A 21,851-nucleotide genomic window follows, 5' to 3' on the forward strand; every position below is an offset into this window, starting at 1 on the left:
TAACATACTATAGCCACCTTGGCGCACTCGCCGTGAAGGACGCTCGGCGATCTTGCATTGACATGCTAATTTTTGCCTGCAGCCCTTTGATTGGTGGAAAGCCCACCACCGCTGCGGTCGCGGCCCACCACTTGCATTAGCATTAGCTGCTGACATTTGGGCTACGCCCATTTCAAACCTTTATAAGCAGTTGTCTTTATAAGCTAACCCCCGACCGCTTGTGTTGTGTTGCGATTGAAACGTCGTAGTTTTTTGTTATTATCTTTTAACCTATCTACGTGACTTTACCGAAAGACCCAAAGAATATGAATTCCTGCAGTCACAAAAGCTTTAAGTCAAGATTTATTATTCAATCCACATGATTTAAAAATGAATAGCTCCAGTGACTTCCTAATATCAGAAGGAAGAGCGTTCCAGACGGCTGCAGAAATGCATCTGAAAGCGTGCGATGCGATGACAGTCTTAAACTAAAACTAAATCTTTTTTTATTTTTACCAGATAAGGCACCACTGAGCTACATAGCTCTTTTTCAGAAGCAACCTGGCCACAATTGATAGCTCAACGAAGTGGCTTACTATCACGTGCAAATTTATAGCAGCCAAATGCTCTAAACACGTGACGTTGATTCTAAACGTGAAGGGAAAAAAAAACAGAGGACCCGGAGAAAAAATATCCACGTTCCTATGGTGGGAGCGAAAGTTTCCATAGAAGCAAACACCGTTGCCTTGACCAAAACGTGTCAGCTATTTTATCGACCACGAAAAGAACATAGATAAGCTGAGTCAACTCAGCACCAGGTTTGAACTCACACCCTCCCGACTGCGAGCTCTTGTTTTGTCTTACCACTGGGCCACCTGGACGGAGCTTTGTACACTATCAAATATTCGGGTTTAAATGTTTGGTTAAACCAGGTAGAGAACTTTACATGCATGAAAGAGACACACTTTGTACGAGTGGCTACGCACGGTGCGAAAGAAGTTAAACACAACAACCGCCATTCGCCACTAAGTGGCGGTGATGTCACCACGACGCTTGTGCCAGGCTATGGGCACCTTGAGGTCATGTGAAGTGTCGAACGCACACTGGCAGGAGGTCACGGGGCAGACCCACCAGATGCCACGGGTCAACTGACTAAGATGAGTGGCTGATGCACCACCTGTGCCCCCTACTGTGCCAACTTGCTGTGCTTTAGCCACCCGGCGCTCCGCTCGTTGTTGTGAGTGTCGCTCCTCTGCCCTCCGTTGTTGGAGGGCGACTGCCTCCAACTGCCCAGTAGCGTCCTTCACGAGCCTCCTCCACAGAGGCCGATCTTGACACCGCTGGTACCAGTCATCGGCAAGTCCACTCAGCTCCACATCTGTCTATACCACATCACTCCATCTCTTCTCTAGCCTGTGCCGCGCCCGTTTAGCCCCCTCGATCCGGCCGAACAAAAGCTGTTTAAGCATGCGGTGACTTGGCATTCGGGCTACATGGCCCAGCCAACGCAGCCTTGTCTGCCGGAGGAGCTCACCGATGGGACTTTGTCCAGATCTTTCAAGGATTTGTGAGCTCCTCACACAATCCAGCCTGGTTAAACCCAGGATGGATCGTAGGCTGGCCAGCCTAAATATTTCTAACCGGCGAAGATGTTCCATTACGGGGGGTCCACGTTTCGCAAGCGTAGAGAAGGGAGGGAATGACCGTGGCTGAGAAGACCTGAAGCTTCGTGCAGAGCGAGAGACAAGGTAGCTTCCACACAGCATTAGGCAACCAATGAAAAGATAATGCCGCTCGATTGATTCGGAGTGAGACCTCTGCTGTTAAACTGGAGCCAGTCATGAGCACACTGCCCAGGTATGGGAAACTCTCCACTCTCTCCACAACTGCCCCATCACCAATTGGGAGTTACGTAGGGAGGTGGAGTGTCCGATGGTGCAAAATACCCAGGCAGGTGCTTAGGTTTGGTGGGGCCGATGCTAAGGCCCCACTTCTTAGTGGCAAGCTCCAGGTTCAGCAGCAGCACCTCCAACTCCTCCTCTGAGTGAGCAGATCATCGGCATACATAACATGTTGATTTGAAGTTTTCGTGACTGCAGGAATCCATACTCTTTGGTTCTTTCGGTAAAGTCCCGTAGGTAGAAAAAATAAATAATAAATCGCGACCTTTCGATCGCAACACGAGCAATCGTCATCAGGTAGAAAGATACAGCAGTAGAACTGCTGAACAAGAAAAGGCTGCTGCAACAAGAGGTTACATAGAGGTTTGAGGTGGGTGTCACCCAAGGGCAAGTAGGCAGGGTCAGAGATGGACAGGAGTCCCGTCGCCGTACGCACGCACAACAGCTGCACCAAAGGAGGGTTGGCATGCTGATGCAAGCAAATAAAATAGGAAATGAGCTCCGTCGTCGCACACGAGCAACGTCACCGCACGCACACACATAGCAGCTGCGTTAATGGGAGAGACGTACAGCCTATTGAACAGCGAGAGCTGCCGTTACATCGAGGCAAAAGGGGGCAGCGGTGGCTATGTTAGTGAAGATAGCGTGTCTGTGTCAGAGAACCGGGCATAGAGCTACCTCGTGGGCAACACAAGCTGCGGCGTTAACTGCTGCACAGTGAGAGGCCGGCGCACCAACGCCAGAGAACCACCGTAATGGTGGCCGTGCCAGTGAGAAATCTGAGAGTCGGAAATAACTGCTAAATAACGGCAGGAAGGATGGAAACATCACAGCAATTGATGACTTAACTGGTTAATAACCAATACCTCTGCCGTGGCTGATCACTGTTTTAACGCGGTCGGTTCACGCAATATTGTTTTTTCAGAGACCAAGGTACTCTGCAAACCTTCGGGCTACCATCAAAGATTTGTCAATGAAGCCATCCAGATATATAAACACAGACACAATTTCAACCGAGGTGATAGGTACAAACTGAGCAATTATTGGAAGGATGTTATTAACCAGGTTGGCGTTGGTACGCCGGCCTCTCACTGTGCAGCAGTCAACGCCGCAGCTTGTGTTGCCCACGAGGTAGCGCTATGCCCGGTCCTCTGACACAGACACGCTATCTTCACTAACATAGCCACCGCTGCCCCCTTTTGCCTCGATGTAACGGCAGCTCTCGCTGTTCAATAGGCTGTACGTCTCTCCCATTAACGCAGCTGCTATGTGCGTGCGTGCGGCGACGGTGCTCGTGTGCGACGACGGGGCTCATTTCCCATTATATTAATTTGCATCAGCATGCCAATCCCCCTTTGGCGCAGCTGTTGTGCGTGCGTACGGCGATGGGACGCCTGTCCATCTCTGACCCTGCCTACTTGCCCTTGGGTGACACCCACCTCAAACCTCTATGTAACCTCTTGTTGCAGCAGCCCTTTCTTGTTCAGCAGTTCTACTGCTGTATCTTTCTACCTGATGACGATTGCATGTGTTGCGATTGAACCGTCATGATTTATGATTTATTTTTTCTATCTACGTAACTTTACCGAAAGAACCAAAGAGTATACGTAACATGGTTGAGCAATAGGGAGCCATCCCTTGACCGCATCGGGCATCGATCAGCCTCCCATTGTATCTGTACCAGATGGAAATTCCTCCGGTACAGCTATTGAAGGCTTCACGAACTACGTGGTCAAAATATATGTTAAATAATGTGGGAGCAAGAGGACATCCCTGTCGCACCCCAAGGTGTACAGCGAATGGTTCTAACTCCTGACCACGTAGTTTTACCCGGGCCTGCTCAACATCATGAAGGTCCTTAATGATCGTGAGCAGAGGGTCAGGGACTCCGAAAGCACGAAGAACAACCCAGAGCCCAGGCCTAACGATGTTATCATAGGCCTTGACCAGGTCAATAAAGTAGAGATGTAGGTCTTGTTGGAATTCCCTACACCTCTGCTGTAGCAGACGGACAGAAAATATGGCATCTGTGCAGGACCGCCCATTCCTGAAACCGCATTGGGGCTCCACAAGCCTCTCCTCAGCGTTCCTAGCAAGGCGATGTTGAATAATCCTTGCTAGGACCTTTTCCGGCACACTGAGGAGTGAGATGCCCCTGTAGTTGTTACATTCTGTGCGATCCCCCTTCTTAAACAGGAGAACCACCCGGGCATCCTTCCAATCCTGCGGAACCCGTCCAGTGGTCCAAACTGTTGTTATGATGTCATGTAGGGCAGTCTGTGTACAAACGCCACCCTCCCTCAGCATTTCGCCTGGGAGATCATCTCTGCTTAGTGCCTTTTCTGGTCTCAGCCTTCAGTACTTCTTCAACAGATGGCAGCTCAGCCAGCCACTCACAGGGGGTGACTTCTTCCAATATTTGAGGCACCGCGGCCTCGGCAGGGGAATCCCCACTTTGTCCCACGATGTTTTCCTGGCTGAGGGATTTCCCGTCCCCCAGGACCTCACAGGTAATGCTCAGCAAATCTGCAAACCTGCTCCTGGGGGTCGGAGATTGGATCACCGTTCTTTCCCCAAATGATGGTAATAGGTATGGCGCTGCAGGTTACTTTTTTGATGGAGTTAAATAGCGATTTGTGATCACGGGCCATTGAGGCAGACTCAATCTCCTCAGCAACCCGCGACCACCACCCATCCTTGCAGCAGCTCACGGCTCTCCGAACCTCCAAGCAAAGGCTGCAGTAAGCCTCCTCATTCTCCGACGTGGAATGCTGTAGCCGATGAGAGTGGGCCTGTCGCTTTTTCTCAGCCAGCTTGAACACCTCCTCTGTCAGCCAGGGTCTCTGGGGAGGTCTGGACCGTGTACTCAAAGCAGCCATTGAAGCTGCATGAGTCACAGTCCTAAACCTCACCCATTTACCCCCGACATCAGGAGGAGTGGGGGACGATGCCAACCTCAGCCGCAAGCGATGATTAAATTCTCGCTTGCAACTTTCATCAGCTAGCTGAGACCATGCCACTAAGGGTTTGAATCGGGTCCTGGGTGTACACCCGCCACTGGAGTGGAAGAATGGCAGGCGCATCTTACAGATGACAAGTCGATGGTCAGTGGGAAGATCAGCTCCACGGTAGGTCCTGGTGTCAAGGACATGGGCCCACATCCGCTGTTCCGTCACTATGTAGTCCAGCAGATGTTCTTGCTTGGACCCGGCATGCATCCATGATGTAGTGTGGATGCGCCGATGCCAGAACAGCGTGTTGGTAATTACAAGCCCACGGGAAGCACAAACATCTAGTAGTCTCCTCCCGTTGTTATTGAGCTGATCTGGCCCATGCCTTCCAATCACTCCAGACCAGGTGCCAGCATCATGACCAACTCGGGCATTGAAGTCATCCAACAAAATGACTCTATCCCGAGGGGCTACTTTAGCTAGCACCTGTGACAGGAGGTCATAGAAGGCATCCGACTCATCGGTCTTGCCTGCATCCCTCCACGGATGTTCGTCTTCATTGGGGGCATAAGTAACCACGACCACCACTCCTTGCCTCTGGTTAATGGGAAGGCAAGACCAAAGTAGCCTGGGGCCTACAGCTTCCCACACTTCACCGCCAAGCTCCCACGCCCACTTCATTCTCTTATTCAGAAGAAGAGCCACACCCTGTTATTTGGCAGTCTCCTGCCCTGAGTAGAGGACTGTCCAACCCTCATGGTGGCAGGAGCCAGAGCCGGTCCACCGGACCTCCTGAATACTACAGAGATCCAGGCAGTACCGGTCCAGCTCCCAACAGAGGAGTGGCAGCCTCTCCTCCGCAGTGAGCGTTCGAACATTCCACGTGGTCACACGTAGTGGTTTTTTGTTGTTTCTGGAGGAGCCCCAAGGGTAAGGATTCAGCCTCCTGGCTCTGCCAAATAGGGTATGGCCAGGAGACGTCATAGATGCCTGTCCCCCCCGGGCCTCCGGCACAAGCTTATTTATTAAATTTCGTCGTCACGCCATGAGGGGAACAGACAATCATAATTGGCCCTCCCCCCACAGCACTGCCCACGTCAACATTGCCCGTCCGGCACCACGAGGAGGTAGGGGGTTGTTTTGCCGGACTAACCACACACACACACACAGACAGACACAATCACACAGCCACACACAGACACACACACTCACGCCGCCGCCGCGTCCCTCCATGCCTCCCTCCCTGCGTGTGACAGGAGGACGGGGCGTCCTGCGGGATCCGCGGCGGCGACGGGAGCCCCGGCGGGGGGTTCTCGCCCCCGTTGGCCGTGGGGGACCTCGAGGCATTCGCTCTGCGCCCGGCGCCCCAGGGTGGACCCGTCAAGTGCCGCATCACGCGCGACAAGAAGGGCATGGACCGCGGGATGTTCCCCACCTACTTCCTGCACATGGATCGCGACGACGGCAAAAAGGCGAGCGCCTAAACACTGCCCCCACCACCCCCCAGAGGGTCGATCGTTCATTTCCCGCACCCTCCGGTGAATTCGTATGGTTGGCTGCGTGCGACGCGAAACAAGCTCAGCGAGTCCAGGCAATTGCCGTGAAGCGACGTGGGTTGCCACTGCAAAAAAACGTCAGGACAATGTGCACGCGACGTCGCGGTGGGTAGGAGATGTTAACGACTACGACATATAAGGATTGCGTTTACCCTTTCTGTCAATAAAACAGGTGTTAAAATGTTCAACCAGCAACAGCAAATCAATAACTTTTTGCAAGGAATCGTGTCTGCGTTAACCACACACAGTACTTGTGGTGAACATGCAAACAAAAACATGCTCTGATAGTATATGATGGCATTGTCTTTGAAACTGATTGGTCCATACCAGAGACAGCTTTCTTTGGTGTGGACCAACCAGTTTCAAAGACAATCTTAACACAACTGTTTTATTGCCAAAAAGGGTAAAACCAATTCTTATATTTTGATACTGGCAAGAAAGGTCCCATGATACTTCTACTACTACCTCTGCCTGGTATACAGGAAATGAGGAGTGTGTGGCTTTCGATCCCGACCCTGATGCACTGTTATATATTTGGAGTGTATTCCTGTTTGTAGTATGTATGTATGTACGTTGTTCCTTAACTGTGTGGTTGTGTGTGTGTATGTGTGTGCGCATAGTTCTATCTAATTGAAACTGACTATTGTTTTTGTTTATATCATAGGTGTTTTTGCTGGCTGGTCGGAAGCGGAAAAAGAGTAAAACTTCTAATTATCTGCTGTCCACGGACCCTACCAATCTGTCCCGCGAGGGGGAGAGTTACATTGGCAAGCTCAGGTAAGTTGAGGTTCCCACCCTCTGCACGACTAAACCATCCCCCCCCCCTTCATTAAATCACACTTGGCAGATTTCTTCCATAAACATTTAATCAGAGTCATTCCAGCGCCTCCTTTATTCAAATGAGCAACTTTGTGGTAACAATTCCACATTTTGTTTGGCTGGGGGGGGGGTCAGTTTATCCAAGAGACTTTGTTTGGAGTTTGTTTTTTCAAGGAAAAGGAGCTGAGTTTGAATCCCATGTCCCACTGGTTATTCACGTTCTGGATATGTAGATGCCACTGATTCTTCACGTTCTGCAGATGTAGATGCCACTGGTTCTTCACGTTCTGCAGATGTAGATGCCACTGGTTCTTCACATTCTGCAGATGTAGATGCCACTGGTTCTTCACGTTCTGCAGATGTAGATGCCACTGGTTCTTCCCGTTCTGTAGATGTAGATGCCACTGGTTCTTCACGTTCTGCAGATGTAGATGCCACTGGTTCTTCACGTTCTGCAGATGTAGATGCCACTGGTTCTTCCCGTTCTATAGATGTAGATGCCACTGGTTCTTCACGTTCTGCAGATGTAGATTCCACTGGTTCTTCACGTTCTGCAGATGTAGATGCCACTGGTTCTTCACGTTCTGCAGATGTAGATGCCACTGGTTCTTCACGTTCTGCAAATGTAGATGCCACCACCGCCATCTATTGCGCGGCAGTTGAACTTACGACTCTCGGTCCGAACAGGCAACCGGACATACGGACGGGTTTGTTAGTATCTGTAAAGCGTTCGTAAGTCGAATGTTCAGAAGTAGAGAAGTCCCTTTATGTGCAACGGTTCCCTCGAACCACTTCCCTCCGGCTGCGCTGTGGCCCTACCGACAGGCGGTGGGAGGCCTTGTGGACTACAGCTCGGCAAGCCCGCTGGATGAGAATGACGGAACGTGGGTGGGGTGGGTGGGTCGGACTTCCCCCATTTTTTGTTCGCTGTGTGCACACGCAGGTCTAACGTCATGGGCACCAGGTTCACAGTATACGACAACGGGATCAAGCCAGACCGCACTGGCATCCTCGGCGATGGATCCAACCTGCGGCAAGAGCTCGCTGCCGTATGCTACGTAAGTGCCAAAGTCCGCGGGCGTCGGTGTCTTTTGTCACGCGGGCATCGACGTTTTTACGATTGGAGTCGTTTTTTTTCTGTGTAACGTTATTATGCACGTCATGGGACCGTTTATTGCCGTTATCAAAGCGGGAAAAAATAAGAATATGTTCTACCCTTTCTGGCAATAAAACAGGTGGTGTTAAGATGTTCAAAGAACAAATCAAACACTTTTTGCAAGGAAACATCTCTGCATTAACCACGCACGATACTTGTGGTGAACATGCAATCAAACATGCTCTGATATACACATTGTCTTTGAAACTGATTGGCCTACACCACAGACAGCCTTCTTTACGTACGTACGTCCATGTGTATGTAAGCATGTTGATGGCTCAAGTTTATATACTCCATTACATATCTGCAATGTCACCTGTTCGTATGTACAGTGAGGGAAAAAAGTATTTGATCCCCTGCTGATTTTGTACGTTTGCCCACTGAGAAAGAAATGATCAGTCTATAATTTTAATGGTAGGTTTATTTGAACAGTGAGAGACGGAATAACAACAAAAAAATCCAGAAAAACGCATGTCAAAAATGTCATAAATTGATTTGCATTTTAATGAGGGAAATAAGTATTTGACCCCTCTCAATCAGAAAGATATTTCTGGCCCCCAGGTGTCTTTTATACAGGTAACGAGCTAAGATTAGGAGCACACTCTTAAAGGGAGTGCTCCTAATCTCAGCTTGTTACCTGTATAAAAGACACCTGTTCACAGAAGCAATCAATCAGATTCCAAACTCTCCACCATGGCCAAAACCAAAGAGCTCTCCAATGATGTTAGGGACATGATTGTAGACTTACACAAGGCTGGAATGGGCTATAAGACCATTGCCAAGCAGCTTCGTGAGGTGGTGACAACAGTTGGTGCGATTATTCGCAAATGTAAGAAACACAAAAGAATTGTCAATCTCCCTCGGCCTGGGGCTCCGTGCAAGATCTCACCTCGTGGAGTTGCAATGATCATGAGAACGGTGAGGAATCAGCCCAGAACTACACGGGAGGATCTTGTCAATGATCTCAAGGCAGCTGGGACCATAGTCACAAAGAAAACAATTGGTAACACACTACGCCGTGAAGGACTGAAATCCTGCAGCCCTCGCAAGGTCCCCCTGCTCAAGAAAGCACATATACATGCCCGTCTGAAGTTTGCCAATGAACATCTGAATGATTCAGAGTACAACTGGGTGAAAGTGTTGAGGTCAGATGAGACCAAAATGGAGCTCTTTGGCATCAACTCAACTCGCCGTGTTTGGAGGAGGAGGAATGCTCCCTATGACCCCAAGAACACCATCCCACCTTCAAACATGGAGGTGGAACACTATGCTTTGGGGGTGTTTTTCTGCTAAGGGGAGAGGACAACTTCACCGCATCAAAGGGACGATGAACAGGGCAATGTACCGTCAAATCTTGGGTGAGAACCTCCTTCCCTCAGCCAGGGCATTGAAAATGGGTCATGGATGGGTATTCCAGCATGACAATGACCCAAAACACACGGCCAAGGCAACAAAGGAGTGGCTCAAGAAGAAGCACATTAAGGTCCTGTAGTGGCCTAGCCAGTCTCTAGACCTTAATCCCATAGAAAATCTGTGGAGGGAGCTGAAGGTTCGAGTTGCCAAACGTCAGCCTCGAAACCTTAATGACTTGGAGAAGATCTGCAAAGAGGAGTGAGACAAAATCCCTCCTGAGATGTGTGCAAACCTAGTAGCCAACTACAAGAAACGTCTGACCTCTGTGATTGCCAACAAGGGTTTTGCCACCAAGTACTGTCATGTTTTGCAGAGGGGTCAAATACTTATTTCCCTCATTAAAATGCAAATCAATTGATAACATTTTTGACATGCGTTTTTCTGGGGTTTTTTGTTGTTATTCTGTCTCTCACTGTTCAAATAAACCTACCATTAAAATTATAGACTGATCATTTCTTTGTCAGTGGGCAAACGTACAAAATCAGCAGGGGACCAAATACTTTTTTCCCTCACTGTATGTTGAACTTCTTTCGCACCCGTGCATGGCCCAAACCGTGGCAGCGGAGGTGCTGGGGAAGGACAAGATACTAAACACAAAAAGCAGCTGTAAAGAAATGAGTTTTCAAACTGGATGATTTTAAAGTGCGTTAGCTCCTGGGGCTTCCTAATATAGGAAGGAAGAGCGTTCCAGACGGCAGCATAAGCGCATCCGAAAAGCGCGCGATGCGGTGACCGCCGTCTTTGTTCGATGGTTGGCCAAAAGCCGCTGCGAGGATGACCGGAGTTTGCCTGATGGGTTATGCTGTTGTCTAAGTAACCGTTCACTCTCACAGAGTAATTGGGTTTTTTAGCGGAGGAGTATTATTACGTGGTATCCGGTTGCAAAAAAATGTGGCGGTGACGATTGTTCTTCAACTCACTGCAGGGGGGGAGCGCGTTGTTAAAACGCCTGTTACGTGTGGCAATGTAATTTGTTGGGCTGTGTTGGGTTGTGGAGGGTTCTTAACGACACAACTTTGGTGCAGATCGTTATGTGAACTGATCCAAAAGTCAATTGTGAATCGGAGACGTTGCCTGCAAAAACGAACGCGTTCATTATCATGATGCGCGTGTAACGGTATTGCGATGGATTTCTGTTTATCACTCTCCCAGTGATTTGAGCTTTTTTAGTGTGTCATTATTCTTTGCCAGGGAGAAGTGCTCATAGAATACCGCGGTGTCGGACGCACTCAGACGATCTGACCTATATCATCCACGACAGAATGGAATGTGGAGCACATTCACATTCGTGTGTGTCAAACCATGGACTTGTTCCGCAAATAACTAAAATAAGCCACACTTTATTAAACTATAAATCAGTGTGTTTAATGCGTAGGCTTTCGCAACCAATATTATCCATAATCGAGGTTTTTGGGTTAGATCGCGTAAATATAAATGTGTCATTAATCCCGCCACCACCCGACACAGCCAACTAGTAAGGTTGGTCACGTAAACAAAACGCGCCAATTCGTTACGAGTATAGCACACCATCTGAGTACGACGTCTCGCCAGCAATTACAACTAGCATCATCGGGCAGCCAGATTTGTGGAGAAATCCTCCCGTTTCCTTCTTAGGGGCTGTCCATATATGACGTCACGCGATTTTGGACGATTTTTGACCCCCCCCCCCCCCCTAGTCACACGGCGTCACAAAAAGTCAGACCCCCCCCCTCAAATATGACGTCACAAAGCTCTGCCCCCACCCCCCACCCCCCCAAAAATTAAACATGCTTCAAATCGCTTTAAACTATTGTCATTGTAGTGCGTATTTAATGTGGCGCTGCACTCTGATGTTGTAGGAGAAAACATTTATTTAAAAGTCTATTTAATTAAGTAGAACGTGTTGTCTATATTTATTTAAAGTTGCGCATTTTAATGTGACGTCACGTTTCTCCCCCCCCCATCCCTTCGTCACACATCGTCACAAATGTCTGACCACCGCCCCGCCCCCTAGGTACGTGACGTCATTTATGGACGGCCCCTTAGAAATCAGTGGCGACGACTGGCAGTTTGCGGAACTGTTGCAGATACCGTTTCATTTTAAGGAAGTGACGTCATGGGTGCAACCAACGGAGCGTCTAACCACGGGGGGGGGGGGGGTTCGAAACAATAGTTGGAATATTCCAAATCAAATAACGCCCAGTCTAAATTTTGATTTAAAGCTTTCGTGACTGATGACGACCGTTTGTGTTATGGTCGAAACGTCGTGAGAATTTTTATTGTTTTATATATTTTATTATTTTATTGTTTCCCTTCAACGTGACTTTACGGAAAGAGCTAAGAATATAATGAAAACGCCCAGTCTGTCAACAAATGTATGACAGATGCACATCAAATGTATACGCGGAAATAATACATTCACTGTCTGTCCTATGGCTCTTACGAATGCAACAACGCGCGCGTGTGTATCATCGGGTGGAATCCGAGAGAGAGAGACGTTACCTGGGCTTACAAGGAATTGTTTTTTTTTCCCTCGTGCCCTCCCGTTTGTTAATAAGAAAAAAAACTCGCAGCAGGTGCCTCTAGAGGGCGCCAATCACCTCCAACATTTTTGTCAACTCAAAGGCGCAAAAAAAGCCCTCATACACCCCAACACCACCACCACCACCACCGTTCCTCGTCGTTGGGATGATCGTGAAAATAATGTTGACTGTGAGGTTGCTTCGATTCCTTGCAGTCGACGCAACATTTGGTGCCGTTGTTGTTGTTGTTGTGATGCTGCTGCTGCTGCTGTTGATGATGATGCTTTGATGTGTGTGTGTTTGTGCGCCCGATATTAGGAGACAAATGTCCTGGGATTCAAGGGACCGAGGAAAATGACGGTGATCATCCCTGGAATGAACCGGAGTCACGAGCGCGTTCCAATCAAGCCCAGAAACGTGAGAAACTTCAATACATTTACACTTAAATTTTTTTTTATATTTCACCAGCTAAAACCTCACTGAGCTATATTGCTCTTTTGCATCAGAAAGCGACCTGGCTATCTCAAATGATAACTCAACAAGAGGTGGGCTTATCACGTGGAAATGTAGAGCACCCGCATAATCCAAACGCGTGATGTTAATTCTAAACGTGGGGGCAAAAACAGGGATGACCCGGAGAAAAATCCACGCGACCACGGGCAGCGGTTGCTGGCCACCCACGCCCTCGTGCGCCGTGCCGGCCTTCACAGGTGCTCGCTAACTGCACTTGCCCCTACAGGTCTGTTGAAGGCTATACGGGGGGTGGTGGTGGTGGTGGATCTTTGTTTGACGTGTGCCGCCCAGGAGCACGAGACCCTGGTGTCTCGCTGGCACAACAAGAACACGGAGCACACGGTGGAGCTGCACAACAAGGCGCCCGTGTGGAACGACGACACGCAGTCGTACGTGCTCAACTTTCACGGCCGCGTCACCCAGGCGTCCGTCAAGAACTTCCAGATCGTGCACTACAACGACCGTGAGCTCACGCCGTGGCTGAAATCCAAAGTATTACCGCGGCGGCAGTAGACACGTGAAAGTGTTGTTGTTTGCTGCTGCTGTTGTTGTTCGTGACGATGTAAGGAATCGGAAAGAGAGGAAGGCCTAATAGAGAATGGCTTGACGATGATGACGGCGTAAGGAGATTTGTGCCCGGAAAGATGTGGCCACTGACTTGGAGCGTATTGGCAACAAGACAGAGGAAAGTGGAAACAAATTACGAAATTTCAATTTAAAGCTTTCGTGACTGCAAGGATTCATCTTCTTTGGTTCTTTCGGTAAAGTCACGTAGAATGAGAATAAAATAATAAATTGATGAAATAAAATAACACTCCCTTCACCTGATGAAGGCCGCTTGTGTTGTGGCCGAAACGTCGTGAGAATTTTATTGTGTTATTTTATTTTATCAATTGATTATTTTATTCTCATTCTACGTGACTTTACCGAAAGAACCAAAGAAAATTACGAAATGTGCAGTGGGCAAATCTGCCCGCGGATCGTGATGGTGGTGATGATGAGCCCCGCGGGTCAGAGCACCGAACATTCGCTAACACGTGGGTCGGGTTATGAGTGTGGTTTGCTTTTTGCTTTATTAGAATAGCAGGCTCCTCTATCTTATTTAGACTGCAGGAGAAATCCGATGAGCTATGAAGCTCTTTTTCACAGATGTCCAGTAGGGCGAGTTACATCAACAAACAATGCAAAAGGCGATATGAGTGCAAGATGGATGAAAGTAAGCAAGGTATGAAAAATCACAATAGGTTTTACCCTTTATGACAATAAAATAGGAGGTGTTAAGATATTCAAACACCAGATAGAACACTTTTTGCAAGGAATCATCTCTGCATTAACCACACACGGTACTGGTGGTGAGCATGCAAACAAACACGCTACGGTAATATATAGCATTGTTTTTTAAACTGATTAGTCTACACCAGAGACAGCCTTCTTCATGGCCTAGTCTCACCATTGTCAGACTAGAGAATGCCAAAAGGCGGACAGGACAAGCACAATGCACTTAGAGCCTTTATAGCTCAGGGTGAGCAGCTGTATCAAAACCTATTCTTATTTTTCATACTTTGATGCTGCCAAAAAGGTCCCATCATAAAGGAAAGTCATTAAAAATAAATCCGTAAAGTTCTAGAAGTACAAATTACACAAGTACTGTACGTAAAATTCCAGCATTTGTCAATACCAAATGCAAGCTTGGGCAAGGCAGCAAAATAACAACAACAGTCCCAGGCCACACCAAGACAACACACAGTCCCTCACTTATACTGCACATTAAAATGTAAATATCAATACATGTTCTGGGTTCTTTCGGTAAAGTCACGTAGAACCAAGAATATGAATCCCTGCAATCACGAAAGCTTTAAATCAAAATATCAATACATGGGTAAAGTTCAAAGTTAAAAGTTACATTGCCAAATGTGGCTATATCTCGCGCTAAGCTTCTACTTCAGGATAGATTTTATTGAAGGGAGATTTACAATGCGCCTCGATTATGCCCCGTTAAACAAGTATGCAGGCACTTACAGCATAAATACAAAAGCATCAGCCATCGTATATTTGCTGATGGCAACGTCATTATGAAATTCATCATGGAAATGAACCACGGTTAAACGTTAGAATAACTCAGTCGTGGAGGCTGCAAAATCGGGATCAAGATAAATTCGAGCAAAGGCGACCTGAGTTCGATTCCCGCTCACGGCCATCAACGGTGACGAATATCTGAACCAGTAACGGACCTGCCCTCGTTCGACTCAACTTTATATGAGCACCCGGTGCGGTGTGTAAACATCGGCACAGGCGTCCGGGCGCGATACTGGTCACCCCCCCTGCTCCCCCCACCACCTGGTCATTCTGCCTTCATAGGTGCTGCTCACGAACAGCACTCGCCCCGGCATTCTGTTCAAAGGCTACACAAGTACGCGGGGATCTTTGTCTTTGTTCGCCCGCAAAGGTGGCCGAGCATGGTGCTGGCCACCCGTCTCCCACCCACACCATGCGCCGTGTCGGCCGGCCTTCATAGGTGCTACTCGCGAACAGCACTCGGCCCCAACGACGGACTGTTTAAAAAGGCTGCACGGCACACGGGGATTCTCTGTCTTTGTTTTTGCACGTGCAGCGGAGTACATCATCATGCAGTTTGGCCGCGTCGCCGAGGACATCTTCACCATGGACTACAGCTACCCGTTGTGTGCCCTGCAAGCGTTCTCCATCGCCCTCTCGAGCTTCGACGGCAAGCTGGCCTGCGAGTAAAACCCATCTCCGGCCACTCGACCGGGCCCCAAGATTCCGGACGTCGCCTCCGAGCCGGTCGAGCAGCGTGGACCCCGGCACGGATGCGTAACCGCCGATTCGGAGTCACGGCGCTCGCGGCTCGGTTTGGGCCCCCGTTCAGTGTGTGGTTCCCTGTGTGTGACGTGAGCGAAAGGCGTTGGGAGGGAAAAATAACAACAACAACAACAAAACTCGCGTGAAAAGCAACGCGCTAAGTTTTCCCAAGAGTTCATTGTGTATCTTTTTTAGGAACCCCGTGGGTCGTAAAGCCGCCGTGAGGGCGTTTACATTTGGCTTAACAGACACAGGCCAAAGTAACCTTTTTGAAAAAGTCACTCATTTATGAATACGAGGTTTTTTTTCTGAATTTCCAATGGGAATTTATGAAAAATAAAAACGCACGCCGGTCAAGTCGGTTGCTCGTCGCGTGGAGGTGGCGACTCCACACGACGATCCCGCGATTTGTTGAACGCTAAAACCAGCGATCAAGCAGTGGAGGGAAATGAGCAAACAGTTAAAGATTTGAAAAGTAAAAAAAAATAATTCGCTAATATACACCCTTCAAAAAAACCGCTGTGTAACATAAATGCAATAAAGCCACCCTATATGCCAATTATTATTAACACGCTGTTTACAGTTAAATTATTATATTTAATCTATTAAAAAAACTATACATTAAAATAAACAAAACATGATTGAAAACGAAGTTATGAATACAAATTAAATGTAAAATAATATATTCAAAACGCTCTTCGCCTATTTTCTTCCAAAGTAAACATTGATATTGCGTTTTCCTCAGCTTGTAACTTTATAAAAGGCAACATCATCGATTGTGGCAAATTTAATGACCTTGGTATTAATTGAACAGATCACGGGTTACGTATGGAAAAACAGAATCGTATTATTATATTTCCCCCACATTTTGAGCTTGGTTTTTCTCTTGAGACGCAATGAGAATAATTTGGGCCACTCGTAGAATGACAGTGCAGCGCTTGTTGACTGAGCAAATTGTGTTTTAATTGATATGGCAGCTGTTTTGTTACATAATAGCTACCTCTGAAACCCCTTAAAGTGACCTCTGGTCAGCACGGTATGGGGGTAGCGCTTACCCGCCCGGCCGCTGAGAGTGATGATCATTGCATGACAGTGAAACCATTGTTTGAAATTCTCAGATCCCGCAACTTATAGGCAAATTAAGTGCAGGGGTTATTATTGTGCAGTCATTGGTGACCGAGCTGAGACCATGAACTCACTACACCTTGGACCCCTGTGTCATACAATCATCGTGAACAATATTGGCCAGACAGAAACAGGAGCATTTCTCCACAATTATGGCTGTCGCCTGACGAGGCTGGTTGTAATTGCCGGCGAAATGTCGAATTGTGAATGTTGTGGGTTTACTGTCCGACGTACCGGTGTGCTGAACTAGTAACTAATTGGCACGTTCTGTTTACGTGACAAACCTTACCAATTATGGCTAAAATTGGTCGCGTAAGCCTACCACGTGTTAAACGGAAGAAGAAATATTTCCCCGTGCGGCTAAATGAATCTTTTTCAGAAGATTGTCAAAATAAAAAAAAAACCGTGAAATGTAAATTCGTCCAATTTCAAAAGCAATTATACATCCACACACACTTTGCAAGCGTAGCTCAATGAAATCTTTGCAAGCAATTAATCTTTGCAAATGTCAAGCATGGTATATACGCCAGTGTTGAACAGCAGCTTTACGGATGTAAATTATCGTTGCGATAGTGTTAATATCCAACTGCGTTAGATTTTGTACCTCGCCGAAGAATATATTCATCAGCAGTTGTAAAAATGCCACATCCACAGTTAAGATCAGTGCATTTAAATATACCGATGTTTCTTTCACGTTCTCAAAGGCTCGGATTAGCAGGGCAAATGACAAAAAAAACCGGAGATGATTTCCAAAGGAAAGATTCCTTATTGTAATTCTGTGAATTCCGGGGCATTGTCAGAATTTTAAGCATATTTTTCAAAAATGTCACATCTCCAACAGAGCGATGGGGGGGGGGAGTGGGGAAACGATAAAAACGCGACAAAGCTGTGAATTTGTGACACGCATCATCGAGAACCTTCCAGCACACACAAACGGTGTGCACCCCAAACTTTGAAGAAAAAAACACGGAGCTATTCTTTTGAAAATAAACTTGCAACAGTTACTTTGCCCTGTGGCTCAAGCAAGCCACGTGATCTCTGCACTGATGCGACGTGATTTTAATTGAGTGTTTTGGCCCGACCCCAGACTCAGCATTACTGTAATTACTCAAGTTTGTCCAGCTTTCCACATTAGTCGTGGCACACAGCCATCTGCCAGTAGTTAATGCATAATGACAGATGTATTTAAGTTCATTGTATTAAGAGTAATATTTTTGTTCTGCTTATTAGATTTATAAATATGAAGGTCAGTATGGAGAGTATTTCCCCATAACTGGACAACCACTTTTAAGCCAATATCCAGTGATGGTTGGAGAGAGCCTCCTGGTTAACCCAGCGACCTAAGTTAAATTCCCGGCCACGGCTTAACATAAGTGGCGAGTTAATTTTCTATTTGTTCGAGGCTGCCTCCCCCTGCACCAAGCCGCACTAACCAGCTTGGTGAAGTATGGTGAAAGCAACACCCACAGCGTTGGGAAGCCAGGCCTGTACGTTACCAAGTTGCTCATTGCGATGCCTGAGCAAAACGACCATCCGTCTAAGGAAGCCTGACATTTCCATTTAAACTACAGTTCTAAACCAATCGTTTATGAATCCCCTAACAGATGAGCAAATACAAATGACCACACCGGCATCGTGCATTTCGGCATCAAAATACTTCTTACTCAAATTTCGATTTAAAGCTTTCGTGACTGCAGGGATTCATATTCTTGGCTCTTTCGGTAAAGGTCACGTAGAAGGGAAATAATAAAAATTAAACATAATAAAAATTATCACGACGTTTCGGTTGCAACACAAGCAATCATCATCAGGTGTGAAAACTACAGCAAGCAAATTTGAGCTGAAGTGGGAGAGATGCTGTATAACCCCTTACCACAGTATCTCTCCCATTTCAGCAAAACATTTCTTGCTGTAGTTTTCACACCTGATGATGATTGCTTGTGTTACAATCAAAACGTCGTGAAAAATTGTATTATGTTTTATTTGTATTATTTCCCTTCTACGTGACTTTTACCGAAAGAACCAAGAATATGACTTCTGACTCGTTTAAAACATTACTCCGATGCAGAGCGAAATGAGCGAGGCAGTCGAATGCCCTGGCAACGCTTGAGCAGTCATTCGTGCCACCAAACCGTTCCCAAAAATATATATAATTTTTACTTCATTCCCAAAAACGTTATTGCCTGGACATCTCTGATTGCAACCAAGTTGTGCAACTTCGTGCGAATGAATAGCAAGCAATCATTGGCGTGGCTTTCACTCTGCCCCCCACCCCCCCCCCCCCCCCCCCAGAGCGATAAACATCCCGCACGCGAGCCTTCGCTTTGTTAGCGCCACGAAAATTAGACGTTCCGGCGATGCCCCCTTAGCCCACGGCTGCACAGTCAAAGCACAATTTTGTACTCCATTGCCCGCAGCTGCACAGCTTTGCACCGGTAGCGCACGATTGTCCAACGGATGGAAACGCTGGGCCGAAGTTGATAGCGGTGTTGCTCCCTCCCGGAGGTGCCAGTCCAGCTGGAGTTAAAACCGCTGATTAATCTGCAGCATTGTAGTAACTAGGGTACCGTAAATAGTATCAAAGCCAGGATCGTCTCACTGCCTCGCTTGGCTTCTCCGTGTGGCATGCCCCCGCCGTATTTGAACGCGGCCATCGTTATATTTACAGCAGCAGCGTTCAATCCACAGCGACTTGGAGGCGACACTTTAGAGGCCCCCACGGTATCTCGGGCGGCTTTTCAAGGTACCAAGGGGCGCGGTGGCTCCGCGCCTTCGCCGGGCGTCGCGGGTTCACCATTCCACGGAAACGTCGAGCAACACTTACGGTGGGCCAACAAAAAAGCTGACTTCCAGTAAGGCGCCGTGGGAGTGTTGTTGAGGCGTGTGTCGGGGTGGTGGTTCGTGTTGCCACATGTCTTGTTTCACCTGTGCGCTAAACGGGTGTTGTTGTAACGGGTGCTCCGTCGATGGTGCCCGGCGGTAATAAATTGCATCGTGCTGGGTCTTCTTTAAACAACAACAACAAAAACGTTGAATAGCTTTTGCTTTTCCAAAATGTTAATTGTTTCTCTTTGCCAGTCAACTGCAGTACTGGCTCAACGTGTATACTCGACGCATTTGTTATTTTGTTCCGCTGTTGCGTCCCGGTCGTAATGGCAAGTGGGGTAGAATCCACTACGATTCGCTGATTTTCTGACGTTGAACCCATTCACTGCATCCTAAAACGCTTTTGTTTCGACAAAATACAAAGGACGCGTTGCAGTTTCATCCTGTTGGCGAGTAGGATTACGCTTCTTTTGGACGATTGCATTCCCTCGTTATTCGCGAACCCACTATCATCCGCTGTTGGCCATCCGCAAATCGCATCTGGAATGCTACGCGACTGCGTCGAGAGAGAGCGAAAGTGATGAGAGATAATGTGATGAGAGATAAAGCGATGAGAGATAAAGCGATGAGAGAGAATGCGACGAGATAAAATGATGAGAGCTAACGCTTATTTATGCATTTAAGGTAATTCATTTAAAAGGTTTTCATTGGCCAATATCCGCCAAATTTGCTATTCACGAATATCTCTGGAACGTGTCCCTCGTCGCGAATAACGAGGGAAATCCCGTAGGCATTTTGTAGTCGTCTTGTCAATTTTCCCCAAGCGACGTTCTATTGAATAAACGACACCTATTTGAACAAAATAAGTCTATTCGCAAAAAAAAACACCCGTAACTGCGAGGCGCCAAACATCCGTTCCGTGCAAACGTTACGTTTCATACGGAATGACGACAATTGTGAGGTTTTTTTTTGTAGCGAGTGGTGGCTGCCCGTGGCGTTCTGGGTCTTAGTCTGAAAGTAGCACGTTGTGTGCCCCAAGATTGCACGTGATTCAAAACGTTCTGTGACATCGCGTTCGGTGGCATTTATTAATACACACCGCTTGTGCGCGACGCTTGATTTTATACCGTTGTACGTACACCTGCCGAGGTTGCTCGTGGTGATTGCTCGAAGTACGGCCAATTTACACGATCGTGTCTACATGACGTGGCTTCTGACACAGTGACCCTAACGATGTTGATTAGGTGACACAAGATGCGACGGCGGTGATTTTGCCGATCGTCGCGATGGTTTATTGGTTAAAATCGGCCACTCGCTTGTGTATACATTCCACTGAATTGGGTGGATTGACCCCAGCAGTACGTTGTTGTTCACTTCCTAGATGTACGTGACTTGGTATGAATAAATCGTGCTTGCAACTCCAAAACGCACGGCCTTGCTCCTTTCACAGTTACCGTGTATTTTGTGTTGCTAACGAGTTAACGCCGCAAGTCCCCGCACCTCCAATTGCATTACTGTCAACCCATACGGTTTAGCCCGTATTCTTGTACAGGGAAATTGACTTTTCAAGCCCATACAAGCGCACATACGTTTCAATATGGGCAATGTTTGTTTCTCCCTTGTGATGGGATTTTGTAGGATGAATTTGAAATGTATAAGGGCACGGGGTGGCCAATGAGGTCTGAATTGGTCTTTAATTAGGTAGGGCAGTGGTAAGGGGTTGACAGCGATGTAGATTTGACAGCAGCATTACCACTTAGAGGAAGCCACAACCCAAAAACACACATTGTAGACGTCAGCACGCTGCGTATTCCTTGCCTGTCATGAGGATTCATTTTGGGGGGAAAAAAATGTATACTCATTGTCCAGCCTGACACCTTTTGCTTATTGAAACATGGGAGTGATGTGCATATACAGTGCCATGACACGCTTAACCTTAACATTTTGCCTGCGTTGTGAAATGGTCTGCAATTAGGTAGCACTCAAAAATTGACAGGTATGCCGATTAGCACGATTGGCCACGTATACACTCCAACTTACGAGGGTTGATAAAAAAAAGTACCAGGTGCTTTTTTGAGACAAAACTAAAGGACATGCCTAATCAACTTTAACACCCTCAAAGTACTTTGGTCCTGATCGAACGCAGAAATCTCAGGGGTCCTGCCATTTGTCATCTCTGGTACTCTTCTTTCGGGGCATGGCTCTTCGGTCCGAGTTAAATTGTGAGTGGTTGGCGTAATCCTGAAATCCCTTCAATCTAAAACAGTAATTTCGTGCCAACTCTGGTGAAT

The 21,851-nt window shown here is 47.4% G+C and overlaps 1 protein-coding gene across 2 annotated transcripts in view; it reads left to right on the forward strand.

Moving 5' to 3' along the window:
* LOC116944437 (tubby-related protein 3-like) overlaps positions 1–20,986 on the forward strand; it is a 44,421-nt gene extending 23,435 nt beyond the window's left edge. For both annotated transcript variants that reach the window (XM_032958047.2, XM_032958046.2), the window contains exons 6-11: positions 6,088–6,303; positions 7,052–7,164; positions 8,150–8,264; positions 12,595–12,693; positions 13,081–13,252; positions 15,401–20,986. In XM_032958047.2, coding sequence (XP_032813938.1) covers positions 6,088–6,303; positions 7,052–7,164; positions 8,150–8,264; positions 12,595–12,693; positions 13,081–13,252; positions 15,401–15,534 — 849 coding nt within the window. In that variant the 3' untranslated portion in view covers positions 15,535–20,986. The remainder of the gene's footprint in view (positions 1–6,087; positions 6,304–7,051; positions 7,165–8,149; positions 8,265–12,594; positions 12,694–13,080; positions 13,253–15,400) is intronic.
* The last annotated feature ends 865 nt before the right edge of the window (positions 20,987–21,851 follow it).

Source organism: Petromyzon marinus, chromosome 21 (genome assembly GCF_048934315.1).
Source record: "Petromyzon marinus isolate PM22_M1 ecotype Great Lakes invasive population chromosome 21, UKy_Petmar_22M1.pri1.0, whole genome shotgun sequence".
NCBI lineage: Eukaryota > Metazoa > Chordata > Hyperoartia > Petromyzontiformes > Petromyzontidae > Petromyzon > Petromyzon marinus.